General features: G+C 46.6%; 1 protein-coding gene across 23 annotated transcripts in view; it reads right to left on the reverse strand.

The window, feature by feature from the left end:
* Positions 1 to 26,328, reverse strand: part of SVIL (supervillin) — a 294,440-nt gene that overhangs the window by 35,458 nt on the left and 232,654 nt on the right. For 20 of the 23 annotated variants that reach the window (XM_079915216.1, XM_079915221.1, XM_079915222.1 and 17 more), the window contains 8 exons: positions 25,859 to 26,102; positions 24,666 to 25,242; positions 23,616 to 23,841; positions 15,156 to 15,285; positions 11,526 to 11,573; positions 4,434 to 4,581; positions 588 to 677; positions 413 to 499 (listed from right to left, as the gene is read on the reverse strand). In XM_079915216.1, the coding sequence (XP_079771342.1) occupies positions 413 to 499; positions 588 to 677; positions 4,434 to 4,581; positions 11,526 to 11,573; positions 15,156 to 15,285; positions 23,616 to 23,841; positions 24,666 to 25,242; positions 25,859 to 26,102 (1,550 nt within the window). The remainder of the gene's footprint in view (positions 1 to 412; positions 500 to 587; positions 678 to 4,433; positions 4,582 to 11,525; positions 11,574 to 15,155; positions 15,286 to 23,615; positions 23,842 to 24,665; positions 25,243 to 25,858; positions 26,103 to 26,328) is intronic. The other 3 variants (XM_079915213.1, XM_079915212.1, XM_079915220.1) reach the window with 1 other exon arrangement.

Consider the following 26,328-nt stretch of genomic DNA (forward strand, 5'->3'; position numbering starts at 1 on the left):
TGTGGGATCTTCCCGGACCAGGGCTCAAACCCGTGTCCCCTGCATTGGCAGGCGGATTCTTAACCACTGCGCCAACAGGGAAGTCCATCGCAAGGGTTTAGATCCAGGAACAAATGTGTTATTGGGGGCTCCCTACTGAGTTCATTAGCAAGTGAACCAGAGTTTGGTAATCTAATCAATGTTGACCAGTAACTTCATTTCTTAAAACCTAACAACAAAGATAATGCTTACAGTATGAACTGGTGACGTCATAATAGAAGACAATTTAGCTGAGGAGAAAAAGCAATCCGGGATTTAGAGACTCTGAGAGCAGGGCAGGTGTTCCTAGGCTTCCTGAGCTACCCACTGAACCCCGAGTCACACTGGCTACAAGCACATGAACCCAAGCTTCCCTCTGGCTCCTGGCGTGTACCTTTGTTATTCAGCCTTCTCAGAAAGGTTTCCAGCCTGTCCAACTTGAGGTCTGATTCTAATTGCATGTCTGGTCTGGCTTCGATATCTAGGCAAGTAGAAAACACAGGTGAGAGAAACACGGAGGGCTCTTCTGACCACAGACCTCTTGGCCCATTGGGTGCCTGGTGACTCACCTTCCAGGGGTCTGGAAACTGGCGTGGTGCCCCTCGTTCTACTGCAGATAGGGGACGCTACTGGGGTGATGGCAGTGGGGGACGCCAGACCTGCAGAGCAGACAAAGGAGCTACTGAGCATCTGAAGAAACTTCCGGAAGTTCCCAGGACCCTGAGGGACGGCCACGAGTCCCAACGGAGATCTAACAATTGACAGAATTTACACACACGCGTGGGACACACATATGTGCATCTGGCAGGGACCGTGCCCACACGTGCAGGACACCTGCCAGTGGAGACAGGGTTTTACTGCTTCTAAGGCCTGCAGCAGCTGTCAGGCTGCCACTCCACACTGAACCACGAAGACACGAAGGCAACCAGAATGTCCTGGAACAGATGAAACGGTGACGTCTGGAGGCTTTGGGGGCAGTGGAGGTAGCTGAAGAGAAAGTATACAGTCGTCCCTTGGTATCCACAAGGGATTGGTTCCAGGACGCCCGTGGGTACCAAAATCCACAGATGCTCAAGTCCCTTATACACAATGGCAGATTTGCATACAGTCTACGTACACCCTCCCCTATACTCTAGACCATCTCTGGATGCCTCATTATACCTAAGACAACGTAAATGCTGTGCAAAGAGCCGAGGTGGCAAATTCCAGTTTTGCTTTTGGGAATTCTCTGGAATTAAAATTGTATTTTGATCACGGTTGGTTGAATTCGTGGCTGCGGAACGCGAGGATGCGGACGGTCAGTTGTTTCTGCACCACCCCCGCAGAGGATGGGGGAGACTGGGCTTGCCACGCCGGCCGGGAAGTGCCCCGCGGTGTCCCTCCCAGCTGAGAGGACATGGGGACAGTCTGGCCTTTGGGGGCGTCACTCAGAGTGTGGTCCTATTAGGCAATAATGCAGAGGGTGCTAAGCTTTGTAAGAAAGGCACAAGAGGAACCATCATCTGTACTGATCTGTGACTGCTGGAGGATCGTACCAGTGTCAGGTGTGGCTGGGAGCTAGGGACATGCTTCCACCTGCGTCTACCAAGAAGCAGGATGGGGAACCTTTCAACGGAGAAATGGTAAAAGACACATGAGAGGGAAAGACAGACGTTCCAGCCTGAAGAAGGCATCTGATTAGAATAAGAAACCTTAATAAAGACAAAGGTGAGTATTCTTCCCTAACCTTAGGAGGGATTCGAAAGGGAAGTAATTAGTTACAAAGAACAAAATGCGACCTTAATATTCTTTGTCTCTGTTTGTAAGAAACGAGAAACCCTTAGGTGACGTTGCTCCAAGAACCACAAAGGGAGAATATGTAAATCACTGTCACTTACAGGGAAAGAGAATCACTGAAGCGAATGGATCTGCGCCTCCCTCCCGTGAGGTGGAGCGTGATGTGCTACAGCATAAAATTTTTAAGGAAAAATACTGGAATGCAGTTTACGACTTAAATTTTAGGTGATATTCTAGAAGTACTTCCCAACATGTACGTATACTTCCTTAATGATGTCAACAACGTTTTAAAAAATTATTTCTTTACCGGAACTGCAAAGGGTTTCTATCCGTGAGAAAGTCAACTTTCTTGAAAGATGCTAAAAGGATAAGTAAACTTTGGTATCACCGGCTGGGGCAGTAAACCATCACCTGCCAGGAGGGTGCGTAAGAGGCACGGGAAGATTTCATGAGCACAGAGGGTCACCAACTCTGAAGCCAATCAAACAGGCCTGACTCGAGCCGACCAGGACACCGGCCCCTCGTGCTGTCGCGGCGCGCCCTGCTGCCTGTTCAGGCTGCAGTGCTGAGCTCCCAGAGGTGGACCAGCTCCTTCCTGGAGAGATTTAGGGTTCGGCCATAGTGGGGGAGGGCACACAGATTTAAATTTCACGATGTTAAAACAAAACAAAGCATTCCCCACACCTCTTTTCAGTGAATTCTACAGGCAATAACCAGTCACCTGCTCTCTTCAGGAACATTTCACATCTCTCTTATTCAAAGGTGCACTTTGAGTACCTTCCTTCCAGGAGAATTCTAGAATACCACAGAAATCTGTGGCGTCCTCACTGTTATGTAGCGTCTAGGAATAAGAAAAAGGGAGACAGTCCTGGCGAGGCTGGGGAGAAGAGAGTGTTCTGGGGTGAGAGAATGAAAATCAGGGTACGGCACGCCTCTTGGCAACTCGCAGGTACACAGTAACCCGAGGAGATGGGAAACCTCGGTGGCTGCAGCGTGGGGACTACTAATTCTTTGGCGAGTGTAGGACATTGGACGCCCTATCACTGCAAATCCGAAAGAGCGGTGACTGAGTGAAACACATCACTGTGTAGGTGGTAACAAATATTAGAAAACAGGGTACAGTTTTTCCATTAGATTGAAAGTATAAGACAATTATTTCCTGAGCAAAGTCATATCGCACCCGTTAAATCAAGATCCCTGATTTATTCAGAAACGCGTGAACGTGAACTCATCCACTAAGGGAGAGGAACATCTCTGACTTTACTCTCCAAACCTGCCTAAGAGCAAAGCTACTTCCTCTGACACTCCTGTGGACAAGGGCAGTGGTATCTGGTAGTAAGGGCCCGACTTCAAATAAATTACCATCTTTTCAGATGGAAGAGGAAAAGAGGAAACCAAAGTGAAAAGTCATCAGGATAAAAGCCTGGGCTAGAAGCTGGCAGGTCTGAGCTCCAGTTCAAGTTCTCAGCTCGAGTTCTTCTTAACCAACGTGGGCCTTAATCTGCTTTAGTTAACATGGGGATGGGGGTCATGTAAAGTATACAGAACATATTCAAATGCCACCTCATTCTGAGAGTAAATTATCTTCTGTTATCCTTGACAATTCCAAGCAAAGTTAATAAATTTGTTACAAAGGGTTTTTCCACCAAGATCTAGGTTCATCTCAGTTCGGGGCTTTTCCCTCCCTCCTTCCCTTCCTTTCTCTCTCCCTCCCTGCCTCCCTCCTTTCCTTCTGCAAATATTTATCATGAGCCTACAATGAGCTAGGCATGGTCTTTGAGTGAGGATCCTGAAAGGTTTTGAGGAAAGCCAACTGCAAACCGAGAAAGCAGACACCAATGTAGGTTAACTCTACCTGAATGTGAAAACCTTTATCACTAAGTTAAGAAATTTGCTTAAGCCACAGCTTAGAAAATGAAGGTACGTGCACGCAGGTGAACAAGGACCCCAGATTTTAACCGTCTCCTACAGGATGTGGAGCCCCTCAGCTCTCTGGTGACTTCTAACCACGTGATTCGTCACTTTCATACATCTTTGGATTCCCCGCTGCAAATTAGTTCCAAGAGCTCAGCTGCAGGGAAACTGCCCCTCTGTAGGGAACTCTCACTTCCCTGTGGAAGTGGATCCATCCTTTGGACAGCTATTAAAACATCGCTGGAAACGGGGCTTCCGAAGCCAGGGAACTCTGGTTTGATGGAAAGAGACCTGGGAATTACCCTAAAAGGGAGAAGACAGAAACTCCTCCTTCATTGAGAAAAAGGCTTATTTGGGTGAACTGACTGCCAGATGGCAAGAAAATGGAAATAATTTCAAAGCAACGACAGGAAAGGACTAAGCTTTGTTAGCAGATTTGCAAAATCGCTTTTGAAATCTGGGCTCCATCTCCAAATGGCTGTTTTGAAACGTGACTAATTGCATTACGCGTCTGACGTCGAAGATGACGGCGTCGTAGGAAAAGGCTTTCGGTAGGAATATCTCACAAAACCGACCCAGAAAACGCGTGCACAATTTCAGCGAGAGTGAAAGCCAGAACGGACTAAGGCCTCATTTTTCACACTGAGCCCTCCCCGGCCATGGCCCCTCCGTGGGCGGGGGTGGGGGGGTGGGGGTGGCGACGGAGCTCGGACACGCATCCTGACCTCGCTTCACCATCCTGCCGGCCACGGTAAACTGGGTGGAGTCGTTGGCTGCCCCTCGGCCTCTGCTCTTCCAGGCGTCCTCTCTCACGGTGATGAGCTGCTTCCTCTCTTCAATCGTCATCTGGCTCTCTCGACTTTCTGTGACCCGCTGTTTACCCAGAAGAAAACAGGAGAGCAAATCACAGAGACAGAAGCGTTAGCGCGCAGCCCCGTGAACTGAGAAGCAGGCAGAGCGCAGCCGTGCCTCGTCCCCACACGTCCCAGCTGTTCTCGCTGAAATAGGCGGGGCTTCCCTATTTCCAGCTTGGGTTAGAGATCGCCACCACCAACGCGGGAACTGCAGGTTAGAACTTTGTTTTTCACTTATTTGTTTGCAACGCTGGAATATCAAAATGATACTCTGTAAAAAGAAACAAAAATAGACTGTCTTCCTGCCATGAATTTTACAGGGTTTTAAAGTTGCTCTGTTTTACTTATCTAGTTAAACGCAGTTGACTAGGACTCTCTATCCATTATACTCACAAAGAGCACGGTGGGTCTAGAAAATCTTACCCTCTTAAGTTCACGAGGAACATGGTCAATCATAAAGGAAGGAAAGCTGATTAGGGGAGGATGTGCTATCAGAAGGCTTCCTGGAACTCGCGTGCTTTTTCCTAGAGCAACTATGTTACATGGGCAGTTAGGCAACCAGGTCAAGCCCATAAAAGTGACTTTTAAGTCACAGAATATCTGACACTGGGTTGTGCTATAGAGATAACCTACATACACAGTAACAGTTCCACCTAAAAAAGGCTTGAATTCAAACGCTTCTAATGGGGGTTCTGCAGATAGGTGCCTCTTCAATTTCTAAGCGGTTGGTGACACTCATTTGGCCTAAAAGGCAGAAGCTGGAGGTGGTGGGTGACTTGAGGGAGACCAGGAAAGGAGGGGGATGGGCAGGAAGGAGGCCGAGGACGGAGCCGAGGACCAGTGCAGAGGAAGGGGCGTGGCCGGGAGAGTGGTTGACCGTAGCACCGGGCCCGGGAGGTGCTGGAATGCTGGCTGGAGAAAGTCTCCTTTCTCTCCTCCTTCGCCCGTCCCTCCTTTCACTACAAAATCCCCCTGGGTATGGGGGTGGGGCACACAGGGGGAGGGCAGGAGCCGTGGAAGCTAGTGCAGAGGAAAGAAAAGCATCGTCCCCAGAACAGAAAGAGCTTCTATCTCCAGGTCCTTCCTACTCATGAGTGGTGAGATGACCCTAATTCCAAGTAATTCTCTGAATCACAGGCCCTTATAAACTATGAGGTGGACCTGCTAGGAAAACCTCATCAAAATTCAGAAAAGAGGATAAGTTTTCTTGGAAAATGAAGTTTCAGGAGTGAATTTTAATCAAATCAATAGGACACGAGCCTTAAAATATTTTCAAAAACATATAAAGTGCCAAGAAAGTTTTCTTCTCCGCAGATCCAGACATCACCAGTGCTATGGTGAGCTCAGCGAAATCTTCAGAGCCCTGGTGCCTGGGGAAGTGTGGTTCATGACTCAGAAAAATGGTGTCCCCGGATCAACAATTCCATTTCCCAAGGCACCTGGATTCTCCCGCAGCTCCAGGGAGAGCGTGATGCACGGAAGCCCTGGGATGATACAGGTGTCCCAGGATTCAAAGTGTCCGGTGGTGCCAGATCTACGTTAAGGAGCACGCTTTCCACTCACCTCTAAATGATGTTGTTAAACATAAACGTTTTTGCTTCTCTAGAAGTTTCACCTTAACTTTGCCACTTAGTAGGGTTGGTCTAGAGGCCCCTGATTCCCCTTATCTGACTTTAAATGGTTCTATAATGCAGTAAGATATATATATCTTATATATATGTACACATATCTCGTATATATATCATATGCGTGCGTTATATGTATGAATATACACAGTTTATTTATTCCCTTTAGAAATTAATAGAATGTATCACAAGTTGCTATTACATTTTAGAACTCAAAATGTGAAAACAGGCAAGATAGAGATCTTCGTCTATGTACTTTTTTTTTTTTTTTTAGCTTAAAACTTCATGATTGTCTTGCCTTGCTTTTCCCTTCGAAGGTTTTCTTTCCTCATTTAGAGAAGGACATAATACATAGTATAGTAAGCACTGTGCCATTTTTCAGGTTTTCCTAGGTTTAGCCGATGATATTTAGGATTGACTGGGAGAGTAAGGGAGTTGGGGCATAATATGAATAGAAGCCCTACCCAGTCTATCTTTAACTCTTTCAAATATAGATCTCATGAACGTGATGCAGAAAGATGGGGAGGGAGAGAGAGGGAATGAGAGAGAGAGAGAAGGAGAAAAGAAGAAGGAGAAGAAGAAGAGGGAGAAGAAGGAGAAGGGGAAGGAGAAGGGGAGGAGAAGGCAGTGAAACAGTTGGGAGGAAAGGAGGGTCTTAGGGATGGACAGAGCCTCGGCAGGACACAGCTAGAAACTGTGCAAAGGGTTGAGCTGCAAGAATGTTCTCAGCTTACCATACTGCTGCTGATGGGTTTGCCTCTGTACACCTGAGAAATCACTGTGCAAATCTCACTAAGCGTTTCCGACACCAGAGGTGATACACGAAACAGAACTAACATGTGTGACTAGGATTAGTGCAGATCTAAGGGTAAAATTCTTCTATACGTGGAGAGCTTCATAGATAGAAAATACTGTGATCTGACTTTTAAGTTTTTAATCTTAATTACCTCTAGTGAAACTACATGACAGGAAGAAATCACAGAATCATGTGTTAAGAGAAATAAGGTACAGTGACAAATCGTCCCTTCTCAGTTTTCAAAAATGCTATCACCATTTCGAATCCTGTGCACTGTTACGGGAATTGAGCTCTGCCATCTCTTTAAGTGATTTCTATCCATCATCAGTGCCCAGAGCCTCACGTGGCCTGAACAAAACACGGAAAAAGATCTCAACTAGGTTTGGACCTCAAAGTGACTATAATCTGACCTTGTCACCCTTTCCCAGCAACTAAGATGAAAGGAAGGGAACAAGGAAAATCTTATTCTGCTACAGCCCTGAGGCATGTGAGGAAGAAGAAAACGTGGGTTGAGGACTGACAAGAGACAAATAGTCCATTTAGGCAGAGCTTGTGTTTAAATGCTCTGTCTCCCTCTCTGAGCCCCTGCACTGTTGGATATCTATACCAGGGCTGCTGGAGGAAAGGCTCTCCAGGAACACTGAGGAGCTAGTGCCCCATCACTGGTATGTAAAACATTTATCTGGGAAAATTGTCCAGAAGTAAAAATATAGGATTTTTAGGCCATTTTAATTTTGAAGTGATAAGACATAGATTGCCTCTGGTAAATGTTATTTTTCTTTAAACTTAAAAATATATGGATGGGGAGATGCCATCTTGTCAAGATGTCAGTTCTTTCCAACTTGACTTATAGATCTGGTGCGATTCTAATCAAAATCCCAGCAAGTTATTTTGTGGGTATTGATTAACAGACAAGTTTATATGGAGGAGCAAAAGACCCAGATTAGCCAACACAATATTGAAGGGGAAGAAAAAAGTCAGAAGACTGACACTCCCCAACTTCAAGACTTACTGTAAAGCTACTACAAAAGTACCATTACTACCAAGACAGGGTGGTACTAGTGAAAAAACACACAAATAGATCAAGAGAACAGAGTAGAGAGCCCAGAAATATACCCACACAAATATGCTCAACTAATCTTTGAAAGAAGCAAAGGTAATACACTGGAGAAAAGACAGTCTTTTCACAGTCTTTTCAACAAATGACTGGACATCCACAGGCAAAACAAAAGAATCTAGACACAGGTTTTGTACCCTTCACAAAAATTAACTCAAAATGGCTCACAGACCTAAATGTAAAATGCAAAACTATAAAATTTGTAGATCACATAGAAAAAAATCTAGATGAGCCTGGGTTCCGTGATGACTTTTTGGATACAACACTAAATGCATGATCCATGAAAGAAAGAGCTAAGAAGCTGGACTTCACTGAAATTAAAACCTTTTGCTCTGTGGAAGACACTGTCAAGGGAATGAGAAGACAAGCCACACGCTGGGAGAAAATATTTGCAAAAGACATATCTGATAAAGAACTGCTATCCAAACTATACAAAGAACTCTCAAAACTCAACAAGAAGAAAACAACCAATTTAAAAATGGGCAAACGATCTGAACAGACACTTCACCAAAGAAGATGTACAGATGAAAAGATGTTCAACATCCTATGTCATCAGGAAAATGCTAATTAAGACAACAAGATACTTCTACACACCTATCAGAATGGCCAAAATCCAAACCACTGACACCACCAAATGCTGGCGAGGCTGTGGAGCAACAGGAACCCTCATCACTGCTGGTGGGAGTGCAAAATGGCGCCACCACTTTGGAAGACAGTTCAGCAGTTTCTTACAAAACTAAACATACTCTTACCATAAGATCCAGCAATCATACTCTTTGATATCCAAATGAGTTGAAAACTTATGCCCACACAAAAACCTGCAATGGATGTTTATAGCAGTTTAATTCACAATTGCCAAAACTTGGAAGCAAGCAAGATGACCTTCAGTGAGCAAATGGATAAACTGGTCCATCCAGACAAGGACGATTATTTAGTGGTAAAAAGAAGTGAGTTATCAAGCCATGAAAATACATGGGGGAAACTTAAATGCATATTACTAACTGAAAGAAGCCAATCTGAAAAGGCTATATGCTGTACGATTCTAACAATATGACATTCTGGAAAAGACCAAAACTGTGGAGACAGTAAAAATATCAGTGGTTGCCAAGGGAAGGGGTGGGGGGAAGAGGCAGGGATGAAGAGGCAGAGCACAGAGGGTTTTTGTTTTCTGTTTGGTTTTTTTTTTTTTTTTGGGCCGCGCTCCACGGCACATGGGATCTTAGTTCCTCGACCAAGGATCGAACCTGCACCCCCTGCAGTGCAAGTGTGGAGTGTCAACCACTGGACCGCCAGGGAAGTCCCCACAGAGGGTTTTCAGGGCAGTGAAACTACTCTGTATGATGTTACAATGATGGATACACGTCATTATACATTTGTCAAAATCCAGAGAATGTACGACACCAAGAGTGAACCCAAATATAAATGATGGGCCCTGAGGGATGACAACCTGTCAACTGTAATGAACATGCCACCGGTGGGGTACGCTGATAATGGGGGAGGCTGTGTGGCGGGGGGGGTTAGGGGAAGTCTCTGCACTTCCTGCTCAATTTTGCTGTGACCCTAAAACTGCTCTAAAAAGTAAAGTCTATAAAAAAAAGCATACCATATATATATATATATATATATATACACACGACATGTGTATTATATAATATACATAAGTTATATTTAAAGACTTGAGTAACATATCTTTTCTTTTAAAGTCTCACGTTGGCTTATTTAGAAGCAAACAGGCATTTCCCCCCTTAGTGATGGGACAGCAGGTCCGCTCCAGATTTCAGCCTCTTTTTGGGGGTGGACCCCAGCTGGCAATGCAGGGCTGGGTTCCCACAGACCCGCATCCCTAACTTCAGAGGAAAGGCACTAAGAAGAGTGAGGGAAAGGCCGCCTTCGGGAGAGAAACGGGGAGTTCCTGCTTGTGAAGATGCCAGATGAAGCCGGGAGGACCCAGCAGACCCTTCCTCTGGCTGAAACCCTGTGCCTCTCCCTCAAAGACCTGTTTGGCCACCACTAGTCCTAAAGGAACAGAACAGTCATGAGACTTCTAGTTGGAGGCCACCTGAGAGGCGTGGTCCCAGGGCTGGTGAGGAGACAGAAACCCTAAGAGGGGAGTGACCGGCCAGGTCCCCCAGACGGAAGGCAACTAGCACCTGGGGCTCGCGGCAAAGGGGATGCAGCCACTGTTTCTAGCTACTTTGACCCCAGGGACATTCCAAGGGGAATAACAATCACTGGTATTTTTAGCTTTAAGCATCATCACATATCATGTACCAATGTATCATATCAGCCCAGGCTAGGTCTCCCTTCTGTGGCGGGGTTCGGACGGGGTGCAGTGGAGGTGGAGAGTGGGGAAGGAGGGCTGTGGTTGCCATGCCAACAGCACCATGGCAGCTAGCTCCCATCAGGACCGCCTCTTCCATCCTGTCTCTTCCACGCCCCAAAGCACCTGGGCCACCTCCTCCTACTTTATCAAGATAGCCCCGGGGTCCTTTCTTGGGCTCCTGACTCAATTTAGGATATAAACCTTGGAGATTAAAATGGGGGACTTTCCTCTTGAACCAATTACGTGACTATGAGATGAATTAACACCATAGGTCTCCCTAGGGGTCTGAGCGAAAGTTGAGGTGTGGGTGACTGACCCTAAATATATGAAGTAGCAATTACATCTGCGCGCGCGCGCGCACACACACACACACACACACACACACACACACACGCACACACGCACACAGAAATGCAGCAGGAGTTACTTCCCCAAATGAAACACGTTTCTCCCTGCTGCTCAGAAATTGCAATGAGGCTTAATACGTGTAGGCAATTCCTCACCTGATTAATAGATACAAAAGACAGGTATTTATGGGCAGCAGGTATAGCAGGAGAATAAGTAGAAGCATATACAGGTTCCTATAGAGCAAAGCAAGAGGATTAGAGGTGAAAAGAGAAGATTTATCACAGCGGGGTGGGGAAGGGGGAGGGACAAAAACAAGGATTTCTCTCACAGAAAGTTAATTTACTCATTGCAATTTCAATTCGCTTCCCAAAAGAGTCCGTCCTACTTATTTTTTTAGAATGCTAACAGAAATCCCCACATAAGCACAGTAAATAGACCCAAGTCAGCTCTGTGCAGTAATTGAGTTACTGGCAAGATTACTGCAGTTTACAGAAGATATTCCGTGACATACAGGGGAACCCTGACTTCCATGGACCGTTTTAACATCGAATATAAAATATCTTCTTCAACGTCTTTCAAGTTTTTTCATTCTACGGTTGAAACAAAATTTCAGGAAACAGGATAGTGCTCCACTCTGGATCAAGGTGGCATCTTGCCTCGGGATAAGAAAACCAAACAGAGAGGGGCACCAAGGGGAACCGTCGGGGATGTGAGTTACACGTGGCGAGGAGATCTACGCGAGAGTCAGGCTTACCCAGAGCAGATTAGAAACGGCATTATCATCTGTCAATGCTCCTTCTTCCTACAGGTTAAAACAAATAGGAGACACTGCAGAGGGCTGGAAGGGTAGGATCGGGTTATGGTGTCACAATCGTCTTCGAGAACTCTGTGCTGGGTTCCAGGAAAAGCATGCACATGCCCACAAGACCAGGTGGCACAAACACCAAGTGAACTCATCACTCGTCAGTGGGATAATAATCTTTAATTTGGGGGTCATACCAACAGCCTTCCTTGCCCTCTTAGCCTCGTTCCTTCAACTGACTTCACGCTCTTGAATTGGGATTTCGAATTTCAATGACAGAGCCAATCAGGACACGAATGTGGCGGACTGATCTTCCTAGAATTTTCAAGGACTTGTTCTGGGGACAGCATAGACCTTAGCTTGCTTCACTGACCTGACACGCTGACGGAAGCAGAGCCAGATATCAAATCCTGGTCTGTGACTCAGCTGTGGACTCGCGGCTGTAACCACAAACTCTATACAGGGTTTTTATTTCCTGAAAAAGTCTGAAACACTGACGATTATCTTGACCCAAGGGCACAGGAGTCACGTCTCTGCCTTAAATACTGAAGATGCCAAAATGGGGCTGGAATTTTAACTAATTTGGTGCAAATTTGGTGCAAATACATAACTGCAATTTAGTTGAAACAAAGAGACGCCTGCCAAATCCCTTTTCTTTCGAACTTGGCTTCATTTCATCTCTCTCACCCTTGGGACGGGATGAGTTACTCTGAAGGAAACTGTCCACATACCATGCTCCAGTGGACACATTCCCTGCACTACAAGCCTGGCCGTACCTACAAACCAATGGGCTTTGCCATCTTTAGAACTAATTCTATACACTACAAGGGCAAAAATGTGTAAGTCAGGTTAGCAATGCCCTAAACCATGAACAGGAGGAAGGGAAGAGGCACGGCGAGAGAGAGAAAACCCAAGCTGTTCGTCGTAGGAAACGACAGGGTCCGCCAGGTAAACGATTAGCACTGTTAAGCTCCAAATCGTCAATCCTGATTTCGGGGGGATAAATTTGGAAAGCAAGGAACTGATGTTAAGTGACATCAGCTCTTGAGACATGACTGATCTTTCAGAAGGGAAAGGAAAACGCTAACTAACCTAAAATCTAACCTCAAATCTATTCATGGACCAAAAGAGTATTTTCTTCCATATAGGACCCCCGGTGAGATGCGGGTTAGAGCACCGAAACTTTGTTTTGTTTTGGGACAAACCCTTTGACAGAAACAAAAACTGTTTTAGATTTTCAAGGCATCCTTTACATCATTTTTTTTAATGTGGCCGCATGACAATCTCTAATTACTCGTGTGGCTCGCATTATATTTTTACTGGACAGCATGGATTTTCACAGGGGAAGTGATTTATATAGAGGCCGGTCTCCATCTCCTGCTTCCTCCGCTTCTCCACAGGCTGTAACTCGTGGGACCCTGCTCACTGCACACAAAAGCTCGAGGAGGCCAAAGGGTGAAATGTTTCGTAACCACGAATATGTGCATTTGATGAACTCAGAAACTGTGCGGGAAGTGATGAGCTGACTGTAAATCTAGTCCCTTGTCCCTTGGTGCAAAAGATGGAAGGTTCCAGAGCCTGTGCCCCTAGCAAGTCTAGCTCCAGCCCAGGCAGCAAGCTCCCATCTGCATGGAGCACGTGTCATGAATGTCCTTCCTTCTCCAGAGAAGCGTCTGGACACCCAGCAAGCCCTGGCCATGTCTCTAGCAACAACCCCCCCCCCGCCCCCCACCGCCCCGGGGGACTGTCTTAAGGCAGATCAGGTTCACCGCGGCTCTCCTGCTTCATCTGAGCTGGCGAAGGCGTGGCTGAAATACACGGCCTGCCCTTGGGAAGACACGAAGCTAAGGGCTTATCAGAGGCCATGGGAAAACCACCTGACCTCAACAGAACCTGCGATTTCCCCATGCCTGCTACAAGAACTGGAAATAGGTGGGCTTATTTTAACTTCAAAGAGCTTATTGTCTTGGGCTGAAGTGAACTAGGTCACTCAGCAGGAGAGCGACAGTGAGTTCACTGCTGGTGCAGAACCTGCCGCATCCGTGAGCCCAAGACACCACTTCCCACTCAAGCCAGGGGCAACCGCAGTCACCTCCTCCCATCTCTCGCCTCCTGAGACCCTCTGCCTAGTGTTAAGGCCATTCTGTTCTCACCCGCTACTCCCAGCCTCTGGGTTACCCAGCCTCGCATGATCTCTGTCTCCAAAGTGGGCAGAGCACTGAAATCGATTCCACTGATCACGAGGGCTCTACCTGGCTTTGTGTCTTGCAGCTTTACTTTTCACCATGCCGTGCGGGACCTGCTAGGGAAGGTTTCTTTGCATCTTTTGACATGACCAAGAATGAAGCGCTCAAGTTATGTGTGAACCAATGATTTCAAATCAAGTTTTACATAAAGTTTGTGGGCAGTGGGGATCAGTGATTTGAGGGACAGAGTTTTCTTTCACTTCCGGGTCTCATTCTGGAAACCCAGATTTCCTGCATAGGTGCTGTAACATCCAATTGGATTTGAGATCTTTACAAATGGCTCAGCTTTAACTGTCTTTAGTCATTATCTTTAATGTCATGTCTGTCTCAAAAAAGAGAATTCAAATTGCTGTTTCAGTTTAACCTACGAAAACACAGGGGTGCCACAGGAAACAGTGTCAGAACTCTCTCCTCGCAGCCCTGTGGACACACCTCCTCTTAATGTAAGTTTCTGAACGCCTGAAGGTCACATTCATCATTTCTTTCTTCCACGGATGCGTATGAAATTGTTTTAGATTAGAAGGGGTCCAGGTGATCATCTGGTTGTAAGTATGTTGTTTTCCTTTTTGTTTGAAGACTTTTGATCCTAGAAGTTGGCCAGTGGGAGTGTGTTACACCATCTACTTTGCCCCCAGCCAGCAGGTGCATTGCCAATCACAGGGCCATGCAGTGGGCAAGTCACCATCCGCTTTCAAAGTGTGCACTGACTGGTCAAAGCTGGTCATCATTACTAGTAATTTAACAATTACATTTGCCTATGAAGAAATGCTTGCCCGTATCAACAACAGTGTATTACTTTTCTCGAAACTTGTAATGTACTTTGCAGTACCTTCTCAATAAAAGGCTTACCTGCTCATCATGAAACATGTCTTTAATTATGAAATAAGTCCTCACCGACCACAAGCATGTCCTTCTCTTGTATACTCCTGTTTTCAACCTCAGCATAGGACATTCAAGCCCATATTTTATATGCAACTTAGAAACGGTTAGCGGTCAATGACAGTTTTTCATTCTAAAGACTTTGATAACATTGTAAAGTCAGACTTCATTTAAGAAGGTCTGGAACCCAGGTAAAAGTGCACACTTCCAAATTTAGGAACTTGCTTGCTGCTGCATTAGGCATGTGGTGCTGTTCACAGTTCTAGAACATCTCAAGACTTTACCTGGTGATCCACTGAAGCCGCTGTGGGACAGGCGTTAAGTGTGGACCCTCGTGGCAAGACAGTGCTATGCTGCCCGGGGCAGTAACCAGCTAAGTTATGCATGCTCGCCTGGTGGATGCACGTCCAAGCGTGGTGTTAGTTAGAATGATTTTCCCGTGCACGGACAACGTTACCTTCTTCTTGAGCGACTGTCCCGCTTCTTGGATGTGCACGCTGCTGGTGACGGACGCTTTGCCATACTCCTGCTTCCTGTTAAGCCTGTTTCTCCAGTCTTCCTCACCACTCTTCTTCAACAGTGCTAATCTAAGGGGAAGACACGCCGACCAAAAAGAGTTCAGCACCAGCCCTTCCCGGTACCAGAACCACAGTTTAAGTCACCCAGAAGCCTTTGCCCAAGAAATGACCACAGCTGCCTAATTTGAATCATTCTGAATGTCACTTATTCTGAAGAAAGTCTGTCTGGAAAAATAGTACAGATGACTATATTATGTAGATTATTATATTTTCTAAGATGGCCCCAACAGTCTTAAAATCGGATTGAAATGCAAAGCTGAAAACTGACTTTCCCAGATAAAAGAGGCAACATCATTCTACCAAAGGAATATCTCTGTTTTTTTCCTTGCCTTTGGGCTGAGAGCAGGAAGGAAAATAAAAGTAAACGTCCCCAGAGAAAAATGTGTTCGAGCGATCCCTCCTGGTCACTTGATGAATTAACATTTAATGACTAAAGCTGGATAGCAGAAATGGGTTTAAACATCTAAAGCTATTGACAATCTCTGAATATCACATGTTTTAATTACAGGTAAAAGATGATGTTAAGACGTCCTGTATTCTAAGTCCTGTTCTTTTCTTCCAAATGAACTTGGTCTTTCCAGTCTGCCTTCTTAATACAGAAACTTCTCTAGAAACCCATTTTAAAGATTATCATTTCAACTTTCCTCAGGGGAAAGCTATATACAAAAACAGAATCTAATTAACTGAGGTTTTTACCTAACCTACTTTAGCTCAACTATGGTGTGACTTGATAAAAAGCTGCTTGGATGTTAAAATCTATGAAAGGCTATTCTCATGGACATGAGGCTCTTTCAGTCTTGGGCATTTAAGTTGGACAAACCCAGGAAAGATAAAAGGCACGAAAGTGGTGATCATTAAACTCGTTTGAGCTGATGCTCAAACAATTTAAACATTAGGGAAAACAACGATTGGACTCCTTTCCCTTATGGTGAGTCTGCTGGGCCTTTTAAACATTCACTAATGCGTGTCCATAAAGAGTGTATTTTGAGCGACACATCAGCGCTCATTTGGCTGTTAACTCCTGTCAAGTAACCTGGTCTCCGTTCCTTACTGGTCACAGTGGGAACTGAACTAGATGGTTTCTAAGGGCCCTTCTACCGAGTGTCCTGACTCCATTAAATATCTGAATTGGAGATGGGATGAAATATATCATACTCCACGATAAAGGTTTAGCTAAGCAAATAAGAAAACAGATTTTGCAGTAAATATGACTCCATGTACATCTACAAATTCATACAGAATCATACTGTATATCTGGATTCGCTCAGTCAAATAATGGAAAGCAAGCTATAAAGAACTCCCCAAGGCGTTCAAGGGGGGCAAGGGCTTCAAACCCTGGACCTCTCCCCTTTCCCGACCTCTTCCTTTTCCTTCTCTTCCCTTCTGCTATGTGACAGCAGATAAGACCCAACATTCACTCCACAAAGCTGGTATAAGGCCGCCTCATTTACCTGTGATATTGTGATTTATAATAAATATATACTTGGTCTTTGCCCCCTTTCCTGGCACAGAGCTCCTACAACTGCTGGAATTTCCTGAATGATGAGAGTGGTAATGCTATCTTATGTGGACGAGGTGACTTTTGGAAGCATCTAAGTGTGGGCTTGTTGCCAGGAGAACCAACCCTGTGATTAGAGGGTTGGAACTTTCAGTGCCCCCCCCGCCCCGCTGACCTCCAGGGCGGAGGAAGGGGCTGGAGATTAACTACATCATTGGCCATTGGTGATTTAGCTCAATCAGGCCTATGTAATGAAGCCTCCATAAAAGAGCCAAAAGGACAGGTTCCGAGAGTTCTTGGGATGGCAGGCAGGCGGAGGTCTGGGGAGGGTGGTGCACCTCGTGAGGGCATGAAACTCCACACCATCTCCTCACACCTCGCCTGTGCGTCTCTTCCATCTGGCTGTGCCTTAGTTACCTTCTCTGATAATAAACTTGAAGTCTAGTAAATAAATGTATTTCTCTGAGTTCTGTGAGCCACTCTAGCAAAGTAATTGAGTCCAAGGAGAAGGTTGTTGGAACCTCCAGTCTGTAGCCGGTTGGTAGGTCAGAAGCACAGGTGACAGCCTGGACTTGTCACTGGTGTCTGCAGAAAGGGGGAGGGGCGGTGTTGTGGGACAGGGCGCTTACCCTGTGGGGTCTGATGCTGTCTCCGGGTAGACAGCAGCAGAACTGGGTGGAACTGTAGGACACCCCGCTGGTGTCAGACAATGGCTTGATGGGGAGGGAAAAAATCCACACTGGAAACTAGAGTCAGAATCTTATGTCTAAGACCCTCCTTGCTCTCATTTAGCCCCGAAGTCTATAATCTATGATGTCTGGCAATACTCTGCATCTACAAGGGCTGGTTCATGTACTTGAAAACAGATTCTAATTTCCTTTAAGGATTTCCATCTAAATGCCAGACTATATAAAGACTACGATTTATCTTTCCTCCAATTATTCTGAGTGAGTCAGTTTTATTCTAACAGGAAAAAATAATCAAATAAAATCAAATCATGAAAAGAAATCATGAGTCTTTGCACGCTGCAGTAGAGCTGTCAAAGCGTCTATAAAGGAGACTTCCAAAAGGTAAGCATGCCAGTACCACCCAAATGCAGATGTATTTCCAATTCCTCATCTTGTGAACATGGACATTCATCTCGTGGATACTCTCCTTACCGCTCAGAACCAGCTCTGACTTCACCCTTGACCTAGACCAGTAGTTATTCATCTTGGCTACCTTACCTTTGTAATCAGATTAGAGTCCAAGTGATTTCAGAGAAATTAAAAAAATCAAATGCAGCCTCAGAAGTTGCGTTTATTAAAAAGAATGCACTATGGTCTTTAAGGGCATTCTCAAAAATAAGGTCCCAAACGTCTGAAGCCATGCCAACATCATCTAAATAATCACGTGGCTACCCTGGTGGCTGCGCGGAGGAATGGAAAACTGATTTAGAAAAAGGCGAAGTATGGATCTGTAATCGCTCTGTAGTCCACCGCACACCCACTCTGCTGACCTGCTCAGCAACCTCTAAGACACTGGATATTGTTCCGAATGAGACAGGGGTGCACACACAGGCCAAGGATGTCACTGACCCAGGTCACCTGCATGTCACTGGGGCAGGGAGCTCTGGTTCCAACCCCGGCACATCCTGGCTTGTTTCACCAGTTGTGTGGAAGCTGACCAGGCACGTTTTCGCTCTCATGTGTTCGGAACTGCACTGTAATTCTGGCTTTTTTATATATTTCCCCCCTCTCCTGGGACAGCCTTCAAAGAATTCCTCCATTCCAACAGCCTGAAATCTTGCTGTTAGATACGCTGGCAGGGTCATCCTCAGGAACTTCCAAAGACTACAGAGCAACCAAAATAATACGGAAGGGGCGGTGCTTCAGTGGAGCCCACCTGGTATCAGGCCCAGCCGGAGCCCGCAGAGTGCAAGTGACGGAAAACAAGCAACACGCACTGAAACACACATGTATCACTCCTGTCCGCTTAGATTTCCGGCCTGGTGTTGAACAAGCTGAGGAGGGCGGGTGCCTTCTCTCCTGCGATCTCATGACGCTCCTGAGTCCCCGCAGACCACCGTGCGCTGCAGAGGGCTGGGGTGGGTCGGGGGCAAGCGTCTGGCCCTGCACCTACCATAAATTACTGCCTATGCAGCTCAAACAGCTGTCGGCACTTTTAACGTCCACCAAGTCCAAGTGCTACTTGCAGGGCTGGGATGTTGAGCGCCTGGGCATCTGCTTAGTCTGAGGCTGAGTTATTCACCCCAAGGCCTGGCCGGGGCCACCGTGATGGGTGCTTGCCAGGCCACTGGGGAACCGGCTCTGCCTCCAGCCACAGCCCACGCTTTCCCAGCAGGGAACACTGGCCCAAGGCGGCTGTGTCAGCAGCAGTGCTGACAGCCCTGCTCCACTGCAACAGGTTTCGCAGGCTCACGGCAGCCAGGGCTGGGTCAGAGCACGGGCCGGCAAACCGAGTGCCTCTAAGACGCAGTCCTCTTTTCTCCTCCCTCCTTTAAAAATGCCCCCTCATTTCAGAGGATCGCGGACACCACACAGATAAGGCTGAACAGCACGGGTTAGTCCTCAGATCGGATCTTGGCCTTGGCTGGTTTATAGGCTGGAGGAGTGAACTAATATGTCTTTTATATGAGGTCAAATCAAAGCTCAGAAAAGGAGGCAGCAAAGGAAGGACACCTCTGTCCGTAATGCCAACACAAATCCGGGGCCCTCCAGTGCCTGAAATCTCTGGGCCGCAAGGTAAGAACCTCGAGTCTGACTGGGTGGAAGGTGGGGCTCGCGGGGAACACAGGGGGACCCCAGCCAGGCCCTATAAGGCAGGAGTCTGCAGGCTCAGCCAGAGGCACGGGCGGCCTCTTCAGCATTCCTGGGAGTTCAATACATCCTTACGCTCCATCAAGTTCCCGGTGGAAGGACGGCTCTTCTGCCTTTTTTAGTCATCTTCTCCCCCCGAAAATGAAAACACAGAGCAGTTGTTTCAGTAACGGTGGAAAAAAGATTTCTAAAAGCCTGATAAACTTCTAAAGAGGTGTCAAAGGTTTTATCCCTAAATAACACAAAATATATTCGATTTACCATGGTTTTCAAAGACGTGTCCCACGAGGGACAGTTTCAACCCAAACCACGTAGGCAGTTACAAAACAGTGGTTTTATTAATCCAATGGGAAGAGCAGAACATATCCTTAACCTGATGTTACTTATGATCCAAACTTGACGCTCGAGATGTCAGAAAAGCAGAACATATCCTTAACTTGATGTTAGTTATGATCCAAACTTGACGCTCGAGATGTCAGAAAAGATGAAAGAAAAGGACCTTTTATTTATTTATTTATTTTTTTTTTTTGCGGTACGCGGGCCTCTCACTGTTGTGGCCTCTCCCGTTGCGGAGCACAGGCTCCGGACGCGCAGGCTCAGCGGCCATGGCTCACGGGCCGAGCCGCTCCGCGACATGTGGGATCCTCCCGGACCGGGGCACGAACCCGCGTCCCCTGCATCGGCAGGCGGACTCTCAACCACTGCGCCACCAGGGAAGCCCAAAAGGACCTTTTAGATACGTTTCCCCGACCGTCAAACATGTTCTAAAATAGGAAGGTATGGAGGATTTCCTCTAATTTCTCAGTTGCTACCCTGTCGTAAGTCTTAGTTTACATCTACGAAATGGGGATAGCATTGCCTCCTTCGAAGGGCTGTCTTCAGCCCTCAATAAGGTCACACGGGGGAAATGCCTTGGGCAGCCTAGCAGCCTCGGTGGTCCTCCGTACGGAGGACTTAAGATACTCAAGTCCTGAGCCGGAAAGAGACAGACGCACAAGATCAAGGAAGGCAGAACCACATCCTCAGGCTGCAGCTGCTTAGAAGAAACGATGAAGGAAACTGACAAAGTCCCGTCACTACTTCTGAAGAGTCTGAAACATGAAAGTGAAATTTGAAACAAGTGAAGCGAAGAACACATGAGTTGAGGAAATTAGTACAGGAGGAGGGTGCGCTCTTCCGAGCACTGCTGTCCAGTTAGAAGTTCTGCCCTCTAACCGACATCCCCCCGTGAGCACACGCGTCAGCTGCTGAAACGCTGACCTGAACACACGGCAGCCTTGTCACGTGTACTGAGGGGAAGAGTTGACGACCAGCCCCTGGGGGTGGTCCTATTGGCCACGTGGCCCCAGAGGCCACTGGAATTCAACCTCTCCTTCCGCGAAATGAGGCGGTCAGAGGAATTAGAATAAGGTTTAAAAGTTCTGTTTTATGTCATCTCAAAAAAGGAAAGCCCAAATGAATATAAGAAGAGCATTCTTATTTTTAATGGTCAAGCTTCATTATTTTATTTTAACAGAAGGGAGTAATAGAGACCCCCGCCCTTGGGGAAAAGCTATTGCATATGGCCCGTAAAGATATATAGCTTTAGCAAAGTACAAACAAAAGTACCATCAACATGGGGGGGGTAAGATCTCTGGCAATATGTTTTGTTTTGGCATAATTTATTACAAACATAAATGCTAAATAAAGTGTCCCTCCTCCTTTGTTAAATGTACAGTTTGACAATTAAACTGAATAGCTGAAAATTTAAGAAGCATTCTCACGATCACGCTTCTGGACACGATGGGACCAGCAGCCCGTTGGATCTGTGAGAAGCGCCACCTCCCACCAGCCAGGAGGTCCGAGGTCCGTGTGTACGCGGTCGGCTTTGAACACCCTTCCAGGCAGCTCACAGCAACCTTACAGCCACCCTTCATCTCCTCAGACACCTACAAAGCCCGGGTTAGGGAGAGGCACCTTTACCACATCTCGCGTTTTTTAAAAATTACAATTTTACAGCAGGATTAAAACTGTTTTCAGAAAGAGAGAAACTAAAAATTCACTAAAAACAGGCAAGTGAACCAAGAATGACTGCATAGCAGATAGGACATCTGATGAAGTTTTTTTGTGTAACAGACAGAATGTACCCCAAGATGGGGAATCTCTTTAAAAGCCTTTGAGAGAAGGGGTATATTATTATTTTCTACTGGAATCTTACCCCAAGGATGTTTTCTGATGGGTAAAGCATCAGAACTTGTGTATAAGTGGATACTTACCATTATTTCCCTTAAATGGTACCTCGTCCTTCTCACCTAACCAGTTATCAATAGTTGGGTCTCTGGAGGGTGTGGAGAAGAAAAGGGAACCCTCCTACACTGTGGGTGGGAATGTAAATTGCTCCAGCCACTGTGGAGAACAGCGTGGAGGCTCCTCAAAAAACTAAAAATAGAGCTACCATACGATCTGCAATCCCACTCCTGGGCATATATCCAGAGAAAACTATAATTCGAAAAGATACATGCACCCCTATGTTCACAGAAGCAGTATTCACAGTAGCCAAGACATGGAAACAACCTAAATGTCCATCAACAGAGGGATGGATAAAGAAGATGTGGTACATGTACACAGTGGAATATTACTCAGCCATGAACAAGAATGAAATAACGCCATTTGCAGCAACATGGTTGCGGCTAGACATCATCATACTAAGTGAAGTAGGTCAGACAAAGAAGGACAAATATTATATGATATCACTTATTCGTGGAACCTAAAAAATAATCCAATGAGCTTATTTACAAAACAGACTCATAGAAAACAAACTTATGGTTATCAAAGGGGGAAAGTGGGGGGGGAGGGATAAATTAGAAGTATGGGATTAACATACACACACTACTATATATAAGATAAACAAACCCTACTGTACAGCACAGGGAACTATATTGTACATCTTATAATAACCTATAATGGAAAAGAATCTGAAAAAAATGTACAGGTAACTGAATCACTTTGCTGTACACCTAAAACTAACACAATGTTGTAAATCAACTATACTTCAATTTAAAAAAAAAAAGTGAGGTATCTGGGATCAAACCCTCTTTGAGCCAGTTTCTGTGGAGAGGACTTCATTCCAGAATGGGCCAAACTGCTTCCCTGATCCAAGTGTCACTCCCTGTATTTCGCTCCACTCCTTTGGCCCCAACACCCACACCTCCTCAGTCTGGCCAGTGCCGCCCAGAGCAAGAAAACTCCTGAACAGTGGAGGTGCTAAGGAGGGATCAGCGTGGGCGGAACCATGCTTCTGCCAATCAAATTGGGAAATTCACGAGAACATTCCGGACCCAGTCCTCCTGTCACTCACATCCTCCGCTAAAGGCTAGCATGGAAAATACAACCCCAAATATTTCACTCCGATTCATTGTATCTGTCCCCTTTATCTCCTCTGAACCCTCCGTGACTCTTTGAATGAAATGAGCGCTCAGTGTTATTTAATCCTCAAATGTAGTCTTTCATAGCTACTACCGATAGGAAATGTCTAGATGCAGTGCAGAAGAGTCGCCCATTTTACTCTCTGTGAGATAAACAAAACTCAGATTCTAATCCCGAGGATTTCTGTCCTAAATGTTAATTGTTATCCATTCCCTCCGCATATAATTTACACTGACACACAGTCACAAGCAGTGGACACGTTCAATTTCAAGCCATGTGTATCTGAAAGAGAAAGAGCCCAGATCTCTGCTCTCGTCACTGGCTGGTCAGAGAACCGAGTATAAAAAAAGAAAACAGAAGCACCAACAAAAGAAGCAGGCAAAAGCCTGTTTCTGTTTGTCTCCTCGTCTGAGTCTTGAAGCGGCATCTCCCAGCGTCAGGAAACCAGGCATGGGGATAAACGCGGTTTCCTCTCAGATGCCCTGAGAGCACAGTCCCTCTGGTAGCTGGATTCATGAGTTTCTCTCTCTGCCCATTCCTCAGATCTTTTTCTAAAAGTAAGTTGTACGACGCCCTCCCACCAGTAGAGTTCCTTCTCAATCATTAAATCTCGTTACCTTTCTTTAATGGACATGGTTTTGCTGGGAGAGTCGAGGATGCCCTCCGCCGCTGGTGCTTTGATCTCTTCAGCAGCAAACATTGCACACGGACTCCGACAGCGCTTCTCCTGCGGCTGTTCAGAGGGATCTTGCTGCTTCCAGGACACGGGGGCTGCAGTCTGAGCGACTGGTCTCCCGGCAGCTGCGCCTGTCTGCTCAGCAGTGAGATCCAGGAACTCTGCCGCTGGGAAGCAACGGAGCCCTGTCAGCACTTACTCCCCTGCGCAAGCATTCTTCGAGCCCTTCACCCCGACCCTGACCCCGGATGACCCGCACTTGGAGTTCAGTCCGTGGGCACATGGCAGGCTACCCAATCCACTTGGATTTATGCAAATCTAGGGCATGCTCTAGTCCCTGAGAAAACCAAACTTCCCCGTGGATGACTCCACCCAGCGACTTCTTTTGTGACAACTGGTCTTTTCCTGCGTGCGACACACAGGAAGTCGGTTTGGACTACACACTGCAGAATGTTTCTACGCCTCCAAGACAATACTTTGACATTTCACATGGGTCAGACTCCCAAAGCAAAGCCACTATTATAATTGACACACTATCATTTCATGGAAATGCAGAAAGAGAATTACAGTCCCACGCAGCACGGCTTGCCAGTCTGCACGAGAAGGATCTAGGAAGAGAACCTGAAACCCAGAGACTGGGCTCCAGCCCTATCCCCTATATGCTCACCCAGCCCGGGACCTTTGGGGTCACCAATTTCTAAAAGGGGCCAGAAGAGCTAGGGGTTCACAAGGCTGTCGTGTCAGTTAACGTGACAAAAGTCATCAAAAACCCTTATCAAGATGTGGGAAAGCGCTTCAGGTATTTTTATGGCAGAAACGTTGATGAGTCCACCAAACAAGCCGGGTCCAAGAGGAGGGTGCGATTCACACTGGACTTTCAATCAACACTTAACACTTAGTTGTCAACTGCCTTCATAATTCAGTTAAAAGCAATCCCAAACACACGCGACCCGCCAAGCAGAAAGGAAAGGAGCAGTAAGTGGTAAGTTACCTTTCAGCGAAAACTTCCTCTTCGTGACATTCTCCACATCCACCTTCTCTTCAAAGAGCTGCCTGTCCTTCCAGTCCGGGCTCCCCTGTGCGGTGCTTTGTGCAGTGGAAAATTCCTTCGGTTCATCACCGAACTGAGCCGCGGGAGGATGGGCGAGCTCCAGGCTTCCCCTTCTCGGAACAGCATAGATGGGCTCCTTGTGGCCATTTCCTTCCCGGACTCTGCTAAGCATGGGGTAGGATGGCTCTGCTTCCTCCAAGGACCCGTACTTCGTAACACCACCATCTCCACCTGTCAAGACTCCCTTGCTTTCTGTCTCTTCAAATTCTCTCAACATTCCTTTGCTCCCACCAGCCTCTACCGAAGACTGCCAGCCCTGGGATTTCAGGATGCTTCTAACTGGAGAGTCTGAACTTTCTAGCGAAGAAGGAAACTTCTGCTCAGCGGCACCGGAGCTGTCATCCAGCGGTGGCTTTGTCCGAAGATTCCCTGCGTACATGGGGGTGACGGTAGATGCCGGGGTGGACACAGATGTGTTAACAGTGGGGCAGAAAGGGCTGAGCTTGCCACTTTGCACCTGGGAGGACACAGTTCAAAAGGAAAAGGCTGATTTAAAAACACCACCTAGGGAACTCCCTGGCGGTCCAGTGGTTAGGAACTCCGCACTCCCAATGCAGGGGGCCCGGGGTGGGGGTTGATCCCTGGTCAGGGAACTAGATCTGCAACTAAAGATCCTGCATGCCGCAACTCAGACCTGGTGCAGCCTAATAAATAAATAAACATTAAACAATAAAAACACCGCCTATGTAAACACTGCCGTATGGATTGACGCGGATGGAGACACTACACTTGGGGCAGTTTTCCTGCTTCTCTGGGTGAGAAACCAATCCTAGACGTAGCTGTACAGATGCGTCTCGTTAATCAAATCATCTGGGTGAAAAGCAGGTCATGCGCCCTATTTTTCTCCCCGAAAGGGACCCAACTCAGATGATTTCAGCCATGATGCGAACAAGAGAAGAGATCCATCCTCGGCATGGTTATATCCTCCTTAAGAACGAAGTTATTACCAAGTAACGACAGGTAACATAGTTTACAGGTAGACGCCCTAACTATACGCTAACCTCAGAGGGACACCGTGTTCCCATCTTTTAAGGACATACGTGCAAATTGGAGCTGTATCACAGGCCACCCACCTGTTCCACCTCTCCAAGCGTGACCGGTTGGGTTTGATAGCGAGCATTCATCCTCCTGTGTCTCACATCTAATCTGTTCCGCGTTGAAATCGCTTTTGAGACCGGCTGGGACAGTTTGTTAAACAAGGCCAACTTCTCCGCTAAGCTCAGGGTGGAGATGTCAGGTTCTCCTTGCTCAGCAGAATCTTTGCCCTCATTCGCCTGGTCTCTGGCTAACGCCTTCTGGTGAGCAGATGCCTGCAGTCTGAAAGGGGGCAAAAGTCAACCACACACAGGGAGACAAACAGAAGCCCACTGCCAAGTGTGTCTGTTAACTTTCTTCAAGGTGTCACTTCAATTGGAAAAAGGGCGTATCTTTCCCGGCAGCTGGTTAGCTATTAACAAGACGACAGCGTAGGCTGGAGACCCTCGCATGGTCAATATCACACAGAGCAGACTTTCAGCTCTGAATTATTTCTAAAAATTGAATT

This window comes from Stenella coeruleoalba, assembly GCF_951394435.1.
Source record: "Stenella coeruleoalba genome assembly, chromosome: 2".
Taxonomy (NCBI): domain Eukaryota; kingdom Metazoa; phylum Chordata; class Mammalia; order Artiodactyla; family Delphinidae; genus Stenella; species Stenella coeruleoalba.